Here is a 13,943-nt window from a genome sequence, read left to right as displayed (position 1 = left end):
TGACACAGAGGTTGGCCCTGCTGAGTAAAAACCCCACGGGACTCGGCTCAGCTCTGAACCTGCTCACTCTCAGTGTAAGTCTGCATGTCCTGCCTTTGTCTGTGTGATGGTAGGTTAATGCGTAACGTTAAGTGGGTCTTGTGCCAATAAGAATGGATGTGTGCCAGCTTGTTCCCAGTGTCGGACCGGAGTCCCATTCAGAGTTGGATTCTGCCACGTTACAGTCATGTGAAACAGTAAGTATGCCCCATGAAACGTTTAATTCTTTTTTAACAAAGGTGGTGTGAAAGACGCTATATAGCACCCGACCCGGCACAGACTACGCAGAGGCACAAAAGTCACACAGGCTTTTTATTTTTCTTCACCCATGGGCGCACGTCTTCCCCATGACCAACAGGCAATACACAGTCCCAAACGCACTAAAACAACACCAACAACTCTCCACCTTGCTCCACCACTCCTCTCAGGCAACCTTGTCCTCCTCCACCCGACTCTGACCCTTTAGTGGTGGAGGCTGGCCCGTTTTATACCCCATCCGGAAGTGTTCCAGGTGCTTGACCACCTGGTCCCAATTGCACCTCCGGGTGGGGCGGATGACTCGTCCAGCTGGGTCCTTGAGTCTCGGCAGGACCCCCTAGCGGCCACCCCATCTCCCAACCAGGCTGTGGAGGACTCCATGTCCCATGGAGCCACGTGAGAGAGTGGGAAATGAACATTGGCTATGGAGGATGCCACCTAGCGTCCCGGGGGAGGTATTGAGCTGTCCATGGTGGTTCCCCCAGACGTATGCAGCCACATCATCACAGTGGACATATCAAGGTTTGATCTTCATTTAAACAGTATCTGTAGATAAAGGTAAGATGATCACACCACATTTACATTTTCTAGTCCATTGTATAATTTAAATAAACAAAAATGTAAATTTCCTATGTGGAAAAAGCAAGTCCACCACTCCATTTATTACTACCCCAAATTAGAATCAGGTTCAGCAGATCAGGGGCAGATGATTAGAACATCATTAGCGAGGGTCCTGTCAGACGTTGCCCTATTTACACCTCAGACTTCATTTGGTTGGCTCTTTGCCATGGCAGAATGTGCTGTCACCATGATGATGTCAAAAGAGCTCTCTGAGTTGTTCAGAAAGAAGGTTATAAATACCTCAGAGTCTGGGAAAGGATTTATAAAGATCTCCAAACAAGTCAACCATCCCATCGTTGGATTTTACAAGTGGAGAAAACTTCAAACAACTGCCAGCTTGTCCAGGTTAGGCTGGCCAGCTATGTCAACCTGAGAGCAGGGTACTGGAAGAAGTCTCTAAGACCCCCGGAATTTCATCAAAGGACCTACAAGTTGCTCTTGTTGATGTCAAAATACACGAGTCTACCATTAGAAAGAGGGAAACATGAGATGTATGTGGAAGGTGTGCTTGGAGGAAACAGAAAGGACATCAAGGCAAGAGTAAAGACCGCATTTGACCAGAAGAGCCTGATAGTAGCTGTAAGCCATGGTGGTGGAAAAGTTAAGGTTTGAGGCTGCTTTGTTGCATCAGGGCCTGGGCAGCTCACGGTCACAGAATCCTCTATGAATTCTTCATTGTACCAGAGAGTGCTTGAGGGTAATGGGAGATGGTCTCTCAGAAGACTGAAGCTCAAATGAAATGAACCCTGAAATATGATAATGGCCCTAAACATACAGTTCAATCCAGCAAGAAATGGCTCAAAATGAAGAAATGGAGGGTTCTGGAATGGCCACGTCAAAGCCCAGATCTGAATCCCATCAAGATGGTGTGCGGGCTGGACTTGAAATGGGCTCTGTGGGTAAAACAATTCTTCCAATTGATGTCCGAGACTGCTAGACAGACAATGACAATTGCAATAGACAAAATAGACAATGAAAATGGACAGACAATTGCTGCCAGCAATGGGGTTGTTTCTGATAGACTGGGCAGTACCAGCTATTACAGCCAGAGGGGGACTTACACATCAAATTACACATCTGTCCATTTTCATAGAATTAATTATTGTAAAATCATATATTTATTGGGTTTTTTTTTCAGATGTTAAGATTTGCAATTATTGTGATGAGGATGGACAGGATTAGAAATGAGTACATTAGAGGGTCAGCTCAAGTTGGATGGTTAGGAGACAAAGTCCAAGAGATTGTGTTGGTTTGGACATGTGCAAAGGAGAGATGCTGGGTATATTGGGAGAAGGATGCTAAGGACAGAGCTGCCAAGGAAGAGGAAAAGAGGAAGACCTAAGAGAAGGTTTATGAATGTGATGATAGAGGACATGCAGGTGATGGTGGTAACAGAGCAAGATGGAGAGGAGAGGAAGGTATGGAAGAAGATGATCCATTGTGGCAACCCCTAACGGGAGCAGCCAAAAGAATAAGAAGAGGAAGAAGAATTGTTTTTTTTTCAGTTACATCACCTTTATCTAAAGATACTGTTAAAATGAAGACCACATAGTGATATCTCCACATACAGTGTCCTCCATAATGTTTGGGAAAAAGACACATTTTTCTTTGATTCACCTCTCTGCTGCTCAGTTTAAAATTACAAATCATACAATTCAGACATTGCAGATTTTAATTTAAGGCTATTTACATACATTTCGGTCACATCATGTACAAATAAAAACATTTTTTCTACATGGTGCCCCCATTTCAGGGCACCATAATGTTTGGGACACAGCAATGGCAGGTCTGTTAACGCCGTCATATTTAATTATTTGTCTCAAGCCTCTAATGAAGCAATCTCCAGCTCCTGAGTGTTTTGGGGGGGCTTGTCCTCGTAAGTTTAACACATTTAAATCATGTGACCAGCTTGTCCATTCAAATTTCTTCTATATGTTAGCTTTATACAAACTCCTGTGCTGCCTTAGCAGTGTGTTTGAATTGTTATCTTGTTGTAGGATGAAACGCCGTACTTCTGCTGATTGTCGTGTCTGACACATCTACCCCTGAAGTCTGTCTCTGACCTGTCAGACAGGCTTCTGGGTCTTTACCTTCACCATAGTGAGGATTATTCTGTCGTCGGCAGTGGTGGTCTTCTTTGGCCTACCAGCCCCTTTGTGATTACTGAGCTCACTAGTGTGTTCTTTCTTCTTAATGATATTCCAAACAGTTGATTTCGGTCATCCTTAATGTTTTGCCGATGTCTCTAATGATTTTATTCTTGTTTCACATAATGGCTCTGGTCCTCATGTTGAACAATGGCTACTACAGACTCCATAAGGGTAGAAGCAGGCCGAGGTATCTTATGAAGCAATGAAACCCACCTGAGGAATCACGAACACCTGGGACACCAGTTATTCCACACATTATGGTGCCCTGAAAGGGGGGGACCGCATAGAAAAAGGTTGTCATTTCTTTATGGTAAGACTGAAATGTCAGCAAATCCCTTACATGAAAGTCTGCAGTGTGCACTTTAATCACAATGTCTGAATTGTTTGATTTATAATTTTTAACTGTGGAGCAGAGGGGTAAATCGAGGCAAAACGTGTCTTTGTCCCAAATATTATGGGGGGAATGGAATGTTAAAAAAGAAGTCAACTTTTCATGGGGTGAATTTATTTTTTCACAAGACTGTACATGACCCTTGGATGAGTTTGATACTTGATGTAGTGGGCTAAGAAAGTCAATGGCTGAATGTAGAGTATGTGTGGTGCAGTACAGAATTAAAGGTACTTCATAAAATACATGCTTGATGTGTAATGTAAAATAAAGTATGCCATGCAATGGCTGCTGCTGTCTATAAAAAGCATTATAAGCCACAAAGATTCGCTGATAAAGCTCTACATTTAAAGTACGTCTGAGCTAACGGTACAGACTTGAATTGGCACTTATAGCGCAGTTACATGCCGTTCACAGTCAAAGTCGCCATAAAGACTGATTTATGGTCACTGATAAATGGCCAACAAGTAGACTTTCAATGTCACACGTATTTTTAAAAATGCCAGGTGGTATGAGAAGTGCCAAGATGGAGAGTGAAGCCAAGGTGACACAACGCTTATTATTTGCTTATGTGTTTAATAAGGAGGAGGCTGTGGATACAAATGGCTGCAGGTCAAACCTGTCGGGGGTCTCAGCAGACCCTCTGGGTATTTCAGTTCCAAACTAAAAAGTCACCCAGCAACACCGAGATGCCCACACTGAGGCACAATTAACAGCAGTTGCCACCATGGCAGGTGCTATATAAAATGTCTCCAGAAACAAGAAAAAATGAAGTTCTGTTGATTTTCTTGCCAGCGCAGCTGCCACCCACTCACCAGCTGCGCTTCTACCCTGCCCAGCTGCACGGAGACCACAGGTAGCCTCATCAGGAAGACTTCAATGTTGTTGTCACAAAGTGAACAAATGCATGAGGGCCCCTTAGCTTCTGGGTGTCCTCCATCATTGACTGCATAGTCAGGGGTCACTAACTGTCTAGTGAGTGGCCATTAGGAAAAGTTTCAGCACAGACCCTCGTTCTGCACTGGCACTGAACTCAGCTATAAAGGTCACCCACACCCAAATGATGCCACCACGTGGTGGTCACTGATGAGCTGTACAACCTGCTGCTACATTCTATTTTTGTTTCTCACAACTCCAGAAAACTGGCAAATTTCAAAGGGGGTTTCTGCCCACTCTGCCATCTGTTACACCGCGGGATGGTTATTTTGCTACGTATTTATTTATTTATTTGCTTTTTTTTTCTTTTTTCATGTCAGCAAAGAACTGCACACAAAGAGCAGATGTTCCATCTGGCAGCCGCGCCCAGTCGGCACAGGAGAGACACGGTTCACAGAAAACGGAGCTCGGGCTGCTGCTCAAAACGTCGGCATTTTCTGCAAGAGGATCAACCTGCAGACAGCAGCTTAGATCACTCGGGGAGCGGCGAGCAGGCGAATGACGTTCATTATCGTGATCTGTGTCACCCTCTGCTACGGTAGCAAAGGCTCCTGCTAAACCTTCCCAAGAATTTCAGCTTGATGGAATTAAAAATAATTGGATTTTTTTTTTTTTTAACTTTAACCTACTGTGATGGAGACGGAAATCTCTCTCAGCCCTAACAAGTCCCCTCACCTCCCCATTTTTTTTTAATTAAATAAAAAAGCTCAAATTGAATTTTGTGTTTTTATCTGCTTTTGACGATCTGCCAAGTCACCTGTGAAAGGAACAGTACATCAGCACATTTGAGGTTTGCAGAGAATAAATATTTCACAGAGACAAAAAAGAAAACCCACTCACATAAAATGTCTTACAGGATCTCATTTAATAAGTGCGCCCACCTCTGGAGAAAAAGCTAAAAATAATTCACCTCCTGTCAAACGAGCTCTTCTGTTTACTACGGTCAGTTAGGCCACCTCAGGGAATCAGAAGAAGCTCCTAATGTTAGACATGTGTACACCGGGGGGCGATGTGATTCAGAGTGACCCCTGGAGTCAAAGGTCTGGCCTGGGACTAAAACGTCTGGATGTTTCTGTCACCTGTGAAACACTAAATGACACTGAAACTCGGAAAGACACTGGGAGACAACAGGGTTGTTTGGGAAAAGAATGCCTTGATGTTCCACAGAGCTCACATGCACACCAGGGGGCACTGCAATTCCGAGTCACCAGTGCCAGTGAAACACTAAGTGGGAGACAAGAGGGTTATTTAGTACTCATTTTTGAAATATTAACTTACAGCGTGACTTGGAATGACACTGTGAGACCCTGAGAGTCAACAGGATGAGAACAACCTGATGTTGCCATCTCTTCTGATTCACTACAGCATGGCATGGCGCTGAGAGACACTTCACGTCAACAGAGACTCAGTTGGACTTTGGAAGGCAAGACAACTGATGTAGGATGACTGATGTCACACAGGGTTTGCTTGTACACAAGGGGGCGATGTGGTTCACGACGACCGTAGGAGTCAACAATCAGACTGAGCATGAGAGCCTCCTGATGTTGCCATCTCTTCTGATTCACTAGAGGTGGCATGGCACTGAGAGACACTTCACGTCAACAGAGACTCAGTTGGACTTTGGAAGGCAAGGCAACTGATGTACTATGACTGATGTCACACAGGCTTTGCTTGTACACAAGGGGGCGATGTGGTTCGCGGTGACCGTTGAGTCAACAATCAGACTGAGCATGAGAACCTCCTGATGTTACAGTCTCTTCTGATTCACTAGAGGGCAGCATGGCACTGAGAAACACTGGGAGTCAACAGTATGACTTAAGACTCAAACGTCAGCATTTGATGCAGGATGGCTGATGCTGATGGCTCATGCCGTCACTCTGATACAGGTTAATCTTTGTCTCATCTGTTCCCAAGATCTTTTGTCTTTGGCTGATGTTGAACAACCTTCTCCTGTTCAAAAGGGGGTGATGTGATTCAGGGTGACGCTGCCAATCAATCTATTAAGCAACATAGGTTGGCCGCCAAGGGCGCCGTCACCCAAGGAGTGCCGTTTATGTAACTCAAGTGGTGTGTGTTCCAGAATCACACTATGCACACTGTGTTGTGGGTGTTGTTTCAATAATTCAAGAGGGCACATGCTCCACTCACTAAGGTAGACTATGTAATTCAGGTGGCACACCCTCTGGATCTTTCCAAACATCTGGGCTGCTGTTTTAGAAATTGAAAGACGTTCACTCCAGACAGCGAGGGGGGACCCCCTCCCTACCCCTTCTGCCTGGGGCTCCACATGGGGCTGCTAATCAGTGTCCTGGCCAGATGTGATGGTTACCGCTGAGAGATCAGGGTGACTCTGGGTGACACTAGGAGTCCGTACTCTGACTGAGCCTTGACATTAGGCGATGACTTCGACAAACAGGAGTCTGATGTGAGATGAGAGCCCACTAATGTTACACAAGGGGCTGGTGTGACTCCAGGTTATACTTGGAATATTGGGGTGCAATGCGATTTTTTACTTGTGTATTCTGAGGTTTTGACTTATGAGGATTCTAATTTTGATTTTTATTTGACATTTGGAATTAAATTTACAAAGTTGAAATTTATTAACCTTCTTATTTTATTTATTTACACGATGCCTTGTGGTAGGTCACATGACAAAGTAAGCTGTGCTGATAATGTCAGGAAGGCATTTGCCACTTTCGGTGGCAGAGTTGCACAGTCTAGTACTGGAAAACCTAAATTTAAAAACAGTACGGTACCAGGATTTTGTGATTTTTTGGTACGGGACGTAAGCGTCAGCCATCCTGTCAATTCCCCAATCAACACTTGCTATTACAATTGTAGGAATATGTCCATGTCTTCGACTTCCTCTTATTACTTCAATGGAGCACACCAGTGAGGTAACCAATTATGTGGCTCATAAGGGGGGCTGGAGTGAGACAGAGGGTTTTGGAGTTTTCTGTTACTTGCTTCAGAACCATTTTGTTACTGGTGCTGAGGTCCGAAAGCTGGTCACGATACAAAAGTCAAAATTTAGTACTGAAGAAACACACAGTGGGGAAGACGACTTTGAAATTCTCTAGTGCTAGTCTGCTTGCTTTTTAGGTAGCTCCTACTGGCAGGATTGTGTTTTGTGTTTGACTCTCGCACATCCTCTTGTCCTTTTGTTCTTGGTAGACCTTGTGGTCTTACCCTTGCATTTCCTGTCCTGTGCTTTTTATCATTTCAATGCTTACAACAATTTCCAGGCACTTTACTGTGTGCCTAACACTTGAGAAGGACCATCCTGATACTGCGGTCTTTTGTGATGCTTTATTGGATGATGTAACTCATGGTCACATGGAGTTAGTGACTGAGCTAGACCCTTCTGGTGTGCTCATACGTCTTTGAATCCCAAGGAGGTGAAGTGTCAGGATACTGGGAGTTAAATGATATGGGATTGTGAAGTCAGTGGGGACTGGGACTCTCATTCTACCAAAAGACAGTAAGACTCTGGCCTGGAACTGCTATGTCCTGTAGTCATGCAGTTTCCTCTGAAGCACCAGGGGGTGTTGAATAAGATGCCACAGACAGCCAGCAGATGAGCTGGGACTGGAACCTCTTGATATCTCAGTTGGCTCACACTGGGATTGGAGCAACACAGGCTGTAAGCGGCATGGCCTTCACGAGTGGAACACTAGAGTGATTCAGAACATCCTCATTTTTCACATGCAGCCTTTTCTGTGAGAGTGGTCTCCATATCATTTGCCCACTTTCCATTATGCGAAGTACATGTGTTAGGATCAGATGGCTCTCAAATGTCCACCGCTCCATGTACCTCATCTGGCACCCTTATGGAATGAGAACCCAGAGGATGCTGAATGAAACCAGGAAATCAAAACCACGAGATGAGATGATCCAGGTGGGAAAACGATAGGGAACTGCTGCCCCCCAGTCTAAGGTATTTGTCAAACGTGGAGTGAAAGTCGCCTCTCTCAGCCTGAACCAGCCCCATAAGCAACTCTTTCAGAAAGACAGAGATAATAAACAGCCAGCTTGGAGGAACAATTTTCATCAGCTCTTTCGCTTTCACTCTCGAGGGGCTCTTTCTTTGCGATCAGCTTTACTGAAGAGGAGAGTTTCTTAACAAAAAAGCACAAGAATGACAGGCAGCAAAGTCCAAGGCAGTTAGCCGGCAACCCGATCAATGCTAATGCCTTCATGTGGACTCCTCGTTTTAATTAACGTATCAGACACGAGGCTCATCAGCTTAATGAAAAGCCCACCCCCTGTACAAGTACTCCGGAGCATCTCTCCTCCCGCGTGCCTCTCTTCTTTTATTCCTCTTTACGCTGACACCAGCTTTCTGGCCAAAGCTAATCTTCCATTAAAAACCATTACTTCTTTTCTGAATTGCATTAGACCCACCCGAACGTTTTTTAATACACAGAGAGAGGAAATACAAATGGGAAGAAAAAAAAAAGGAAAAGAAATTGTGTACCAAGTCAGTCAGAAGGGGGCACTCTGGTAAAATGCAACTTCTTCTGAACTCACTTTTTTCAGACACACAGCCTACCCTGGCAGCACTGGGTACGGGGTAGGAATGACCACTGAATTCTCTGTTCTCATTATATTATAGGCTACCTCGCACAAGTGTTTCACCAATCTATCTGTCCGGCACTAGAAGAGACCCCCAAAAGCACGGCTGAAAGAACATTGACCTTCACAATGAAGAGGCTTCAGCTGGGATCCTAACCATACAGAGTGGCTATGGAGGTGCCCTGAAAACTACAACGCTGCTAATTCTAGACTCCACTGTGAATGACCTGAGCAAGGTGCCCAATCCACCTCATCATATTTTTGAAACCAGGTCGCAGTGGCAGCAGGCCAAGCAGGTTAGTCCAGACCTCCCTGACCCCAGCTACAGATTCCACCTCTACTTGGGGAATTCCCCAGTGTTCCCAAGCCAGCCGAGAGATATAAACCCTCCAGTGTGTCCTGGGTCTGCCACAGGGTCTCCACCCATTGGAACATGCCTGTAGCAGATTTAGAGGGAGTCGCCCTAGGGGGCATCCTTATGACATGCCCAAACCACCTCAACTGGATCCTCTCAATCCAGAGGAGCAGCAACCCAGCCATGGAGAGTCAGTCCAACCAGCCTGCAAAGACGCCTTATTTCTTGTAGTCATAACCTCATTCTTTCAGTCATTACCCAATGCTCTTGACCATAGGTGAGGACTGGGATGTAGACTGACCATAAACTGAGAGGTTTGTCTTCAGACTCGGCTCCCACTTCAACACCACCACAGATGGGTACAGCGCCCACAGAACAGCTGCCGCACCTAACCCTCTCTAATTCTCTAAAAAAAAGAATTTGACTAACAGTACTTTAGCACAGAACTGGTAAAGCATGCTGGGATAGTGCTTGGTACAGAAAGGCACTATAAAATATTTACTGTAGAATGGTTGTACTAATAACTGCACCAAAGTGCCACCCAGACTCAACCTCATTCAATTTATTTTTATATGGCTCCCTTCTAGGAAGACCATCTTAGACTAAAATGTTATTCTTAGAGACCCCAGCTGGATAATGAATGCTGTTAAATAACAATCAGTGTGCTGTGATAAGCCTCCTTTACCTGACATACTTTAAAATCAACACAAGCTTGGGGAGAACATGCAAATGCTATACAGATAGCAAGTCTATCTGATATCCAAGTCTCGGATATTTCAAGCAACAGGACTACAAAGTACACCATCATGGTGGTCCTGCAAACACATTCTAAAAGGAACAGAAAGGGCCATCTAAGATGCGCTTTGCATTTACTTACATTGACCGACTCATGCCCGTTGTATTTGATCCGGATCCGGGGCTCCTGGATGACATCTAGATTTGTCCCTGTCACAGTCAGTGGGGTATGTCCACTGTGGAGTGAAACATAAAAGAATGGTTAAACTGAAGTTCCCTTCCATCAAGCAGTTATGACTTCTGCTCCCTAAATCTGCAATCATTGAGAAACTGAGAAGCTGGAAGAAAAAGGAAATCCTAAAGGGACGAGGGAAAGAAAAGATTTTGAACAAAAGTGTTACACTCACAACCTTATGGGACAGCAGCCATTTCCATCTTTGGCGGCACAGGGTTGGGAGTTTGTTGAGTTTAACCTGAATGCCTCCACCAGCCTCTATCACCCTCACGCATTTCAGCTCAGTCAGGAGGCCATAATTCAACAGTTAGCCCCAGAGACTTAACAACTAACTGGCCAGGGAAAAAAGAGGAAGAGTTTCTGAACAGACCTAAAGCTGGCAACACATTCCACCCAGCTCCACAGCTGCCATATCCAAGCCTTTGTGCAGCTTGGTGCATTGAACTGACATCAAAGCTCAAGTACAAAAAAGCATGAAGGGGGTCTGTCTCCCGAGAGATACTAGCTTCTATTTTATTGTATTGTCATTTTATTAATCCCAGGGCAATACCCAGAATTTTTAATAAAAATGATATCTTCAGAATACACTGTAGCTTTGAACGGTTCTTTCCTTTCATAGTGTGGTGGGTTGGTAAAGGCAGTCGTTCTCAAACTTTTTTTGCTTTCAGCAAACTGTAAAACGTAGGAGAGGTGCATCCCCATTGGATTGTTCTCTCCATGTAAAAGTGGGCAGGGGGGTGTGGCCTATGGCCGGCTTGTTATCCTGGCCAATACCCCCAGGCTGCCAGATGGAACTCTCCCTGCAGCATGGAGGTGCCCCGGAAGTGATTGGAAGTCGCATGGACTGGAGGATTGGAAACACTTCCGGGTCAAGGACTATAAAAGGATGATGGGAAATCCTAGACGATGAGCTGAGCTGGGCGGAAGGGTGGCAACGCGTCTGGGAGTAAGAGAATTGATTATTGATTATAGTATTGTGTTTATTTAATGAATATTGTGGAGAGGAGGGTGTTTTGTGCACTGTGTATTAATAAAAAGTCATATATTTGGACTTTTTCCTGGTGTCTGGTGTTTGATCTGAGGGTTCAAGAGGATGATAGCGCTGGGTACTTTGGCGTCCACTACGGGGAACTGTCAGGAGATGAGTTTCCTGTTCCAGGGTGGTTTCGCTTGGCCTGGAAGTAGTTCCTGAGACACTGAAAGTACACCCAGGTCAGGTTAAAAAGGGAGCTTTCCATTTTCTCAGGGAGTTGGGGTTAAGAAAGGAGAAGGACAAGACTTGTTTATGAGGAGTGGAGGAAGAAGAAGAGGAAGAACATGAAAAGAAATAAAGGATTGATAGAGGAAAAAAACCTGTACAAATATATTTTGTGAATTAAAAATAGGCCTATTTGAACTTAAGACTTGTGTGCTCTAGATTTGTCTGGGATTTTGGGGCTCAGTTACACATCCTAGTGTCCACAGTGGAAACTCCATACTGGGAGCGGAGTGCACTAGGAGTCGAACCTGGGCCACTGGGGCTGAGAGACAACAAGTTACAAGTTACTTCTCCACATTTCCATCCCTGCTCAGCTTATGTTTACATTTATTAAGCAGACACTTTTATTCAAATTCACTTATAAATTACAAATTTATTTCTCTCCAATGTGTGCACCCCCAGGTAAAGTGACTAACTTGCCTGCAGCCATACCACCTGCACTTCAGAACGGGTCACCCACCTGAAGATAAGCAAATTTGGGCCTGGCGACTACAGTACATGGATGGGAGACCAACTGTCCAAAAGTTTAGGTTGCTGCTGGAAGAGGTGTTGGTGAGGCCAGTAGGAGGCACTGACCCTGTGGTCTGAATGCGGAACGTCAGACCTTTGCATGAGACATAAAAACGAGGCCTTGACTCTCTATGGTCATAAAAGATCCCTGGGCATCCTTCATAAAGAGTAGGGTATGTCCTAAATTGCCCCTCATGGTCTGGTCACTCTGATCCGTTAATCATCCCCTGTCCCTAATTATCTCTCTCACCCCTTCATCATCTAATAGCTCAGCGGTTCTCAAACTGAAGCTGTGCAAGGGGGGGTGTCGAATAAATGAACAAGACATCAAAATTAATTTTTTTACATTTTTATTTCAAATTAAAATTTGCAAGCATATACAGTAGTATTTTAAATCCAGAAAGTTCGAGACGCATCGGTATATGTTGCAAATATTCGGGTAACAGTAGATCAGGTGATAATGCGGCACGACTGTACCACATTGGCAGCGTAGCCAATATTGCCAAATTGAGTTAAATAATTTACTGCGTATTGGGTTATTTTCATGAAACAACTAACAGCGGTATAATATTTGTCGGACGAAAATACGTTTGTCTCGCGCAGATTGACTTCATCGGTGTCCTCGTTTACGAGATTTTAAAAAATTAAAACATATTTCATCATTTCTTTACATACAAAAATAATTAATAAATAATTTATTCTTTGTTTTTGGGATTAGAATTACTACCAAAAACCACAAAAGGCATTTTAACAGTAATTAAAGCACTTAAAAAAAATAAATTGCAAATATTTCATCGAAGTTACCCGAACACAAGCAAATCTTATGGAAGTAAAAATGATAGGATTCCGCGACACCACACGAGTATCATACCTTTGTTACTTGTATCATGGGTTATTCTCATCTATCTTATATTATGCAGGGGGCGCAGAATTATTCCAGGTAGAAAAGGGTGGGGGGAGCAAAATACGAAAGTTTAAGAACCACTGTAATAGCTAATGTGTGGTTAGCAAACTGGCGCAAAAATGGCTGTCGTCTCATCATTCAGGTTGGTGCTACACATTAGCGGTGGTTGAAGTGGCTCCCTGCTGTATGTGAAATGATTTGCGTAGACAGAAAAGCACTATATAAATGTAGTAATTTATTATTATTAAACTGTTAAAGTGAATGGGTAGTGGGGATTGAACCTGCTCCATTTTCTTTATAGCCCAGCACTTCCTGCACTTGTAGGTTTCATTCATTTCAATTCCTTTAAATATAGCACCCTTCACAGCTGGCTTGCTCAGAACATTGTGTATTCCCAACCGCAGGGTGAACTATACACCCAAACCCAGGGACATTTTCTGTCACAGCTTGCACGCCTTTGGTTGCCTAGGGGAGGTTCACACATACATAAATTGTTCCTGGCCAGATTTGAACTTGACAGCACCGGTTTGAAGGGTATTCTAGGCAAAAATTAAGAAGAACGTCTTGACACAAAGGCTTGTGGGAACCTGAAACAATTAAAGATTGATCTAGCGGAGAATCGGAAATAACGATCAAATGGATGAGATACTAAGACAGGCTATATGTTGCTTAATCAAGTGTTCTTAATGATTTTCTCCTGCTTGTTCAAATATCCAAAATTCCTGTAAACTTCATTGCTCATTACGCCTGCTACTCCACTGAGCTCCAGTTAGCACTTTCTCCATATACGTAACCAGTGTGACATAGTGGATAAGGTAATAGACTTCAAATTCTGAGGTTGTGGTGTTCTAACCCTGTTATTGACACTGCATGAACATGACCATCAAATGACATGTAATCAACTGGATCTCTCATATGTTGCAAGTCACCTTGGATGAAGGTATCAGCCAAATAAGAAGTAAAGAAACAATAAATATCC

At 44.0% G+C, this 13,943-nt stretch overlaps 1 protein-coding gene across 5 annotated transcripts in view; it reads right to left on the bottom strand.

Moving 5' to 3' along the window:
- The window catches only part of plxna2 (plexin A2), a 333,056-nt gene that overhangs the window by 42,858 nt on the left and 276,255 nt on the right, over positions 1-13,943 (bottom strand). For all 5 annotated transcript variants that reach the window (XM_039749202.1, XM_039749204.1, XM_039749205.1 and 2 more), the window contains exon 17: positions 10,200-10,293. In XM_039749202.1, the coding sequence (XP_039605136.1) occupies positions 10,200-10,293 (94 nt within the window). The remainder of the gene's footprint in view (positions 1-10,199; positions 10,294-13,943) is intronic.

This window comes from Polypterus senegalus, chromosome 3 (genome assembly GCF_016835505.1).
Source record: "Polypterus senegalus isolate Bchr_013 chromosome 3, ASM1683550v1, whole genome shotgun sequence".
NCBI lineage: Eukaryota > Metazoa > Chordata > Cladistia > Polypteriformes > Polypteridae > Polypterus > Polypterus senegalus.
The sequence above is the reverse complement of the archived record's forward strand: the minus strand, read 5'-3'. Positions and strand labels throughout refer to the sequence as shown.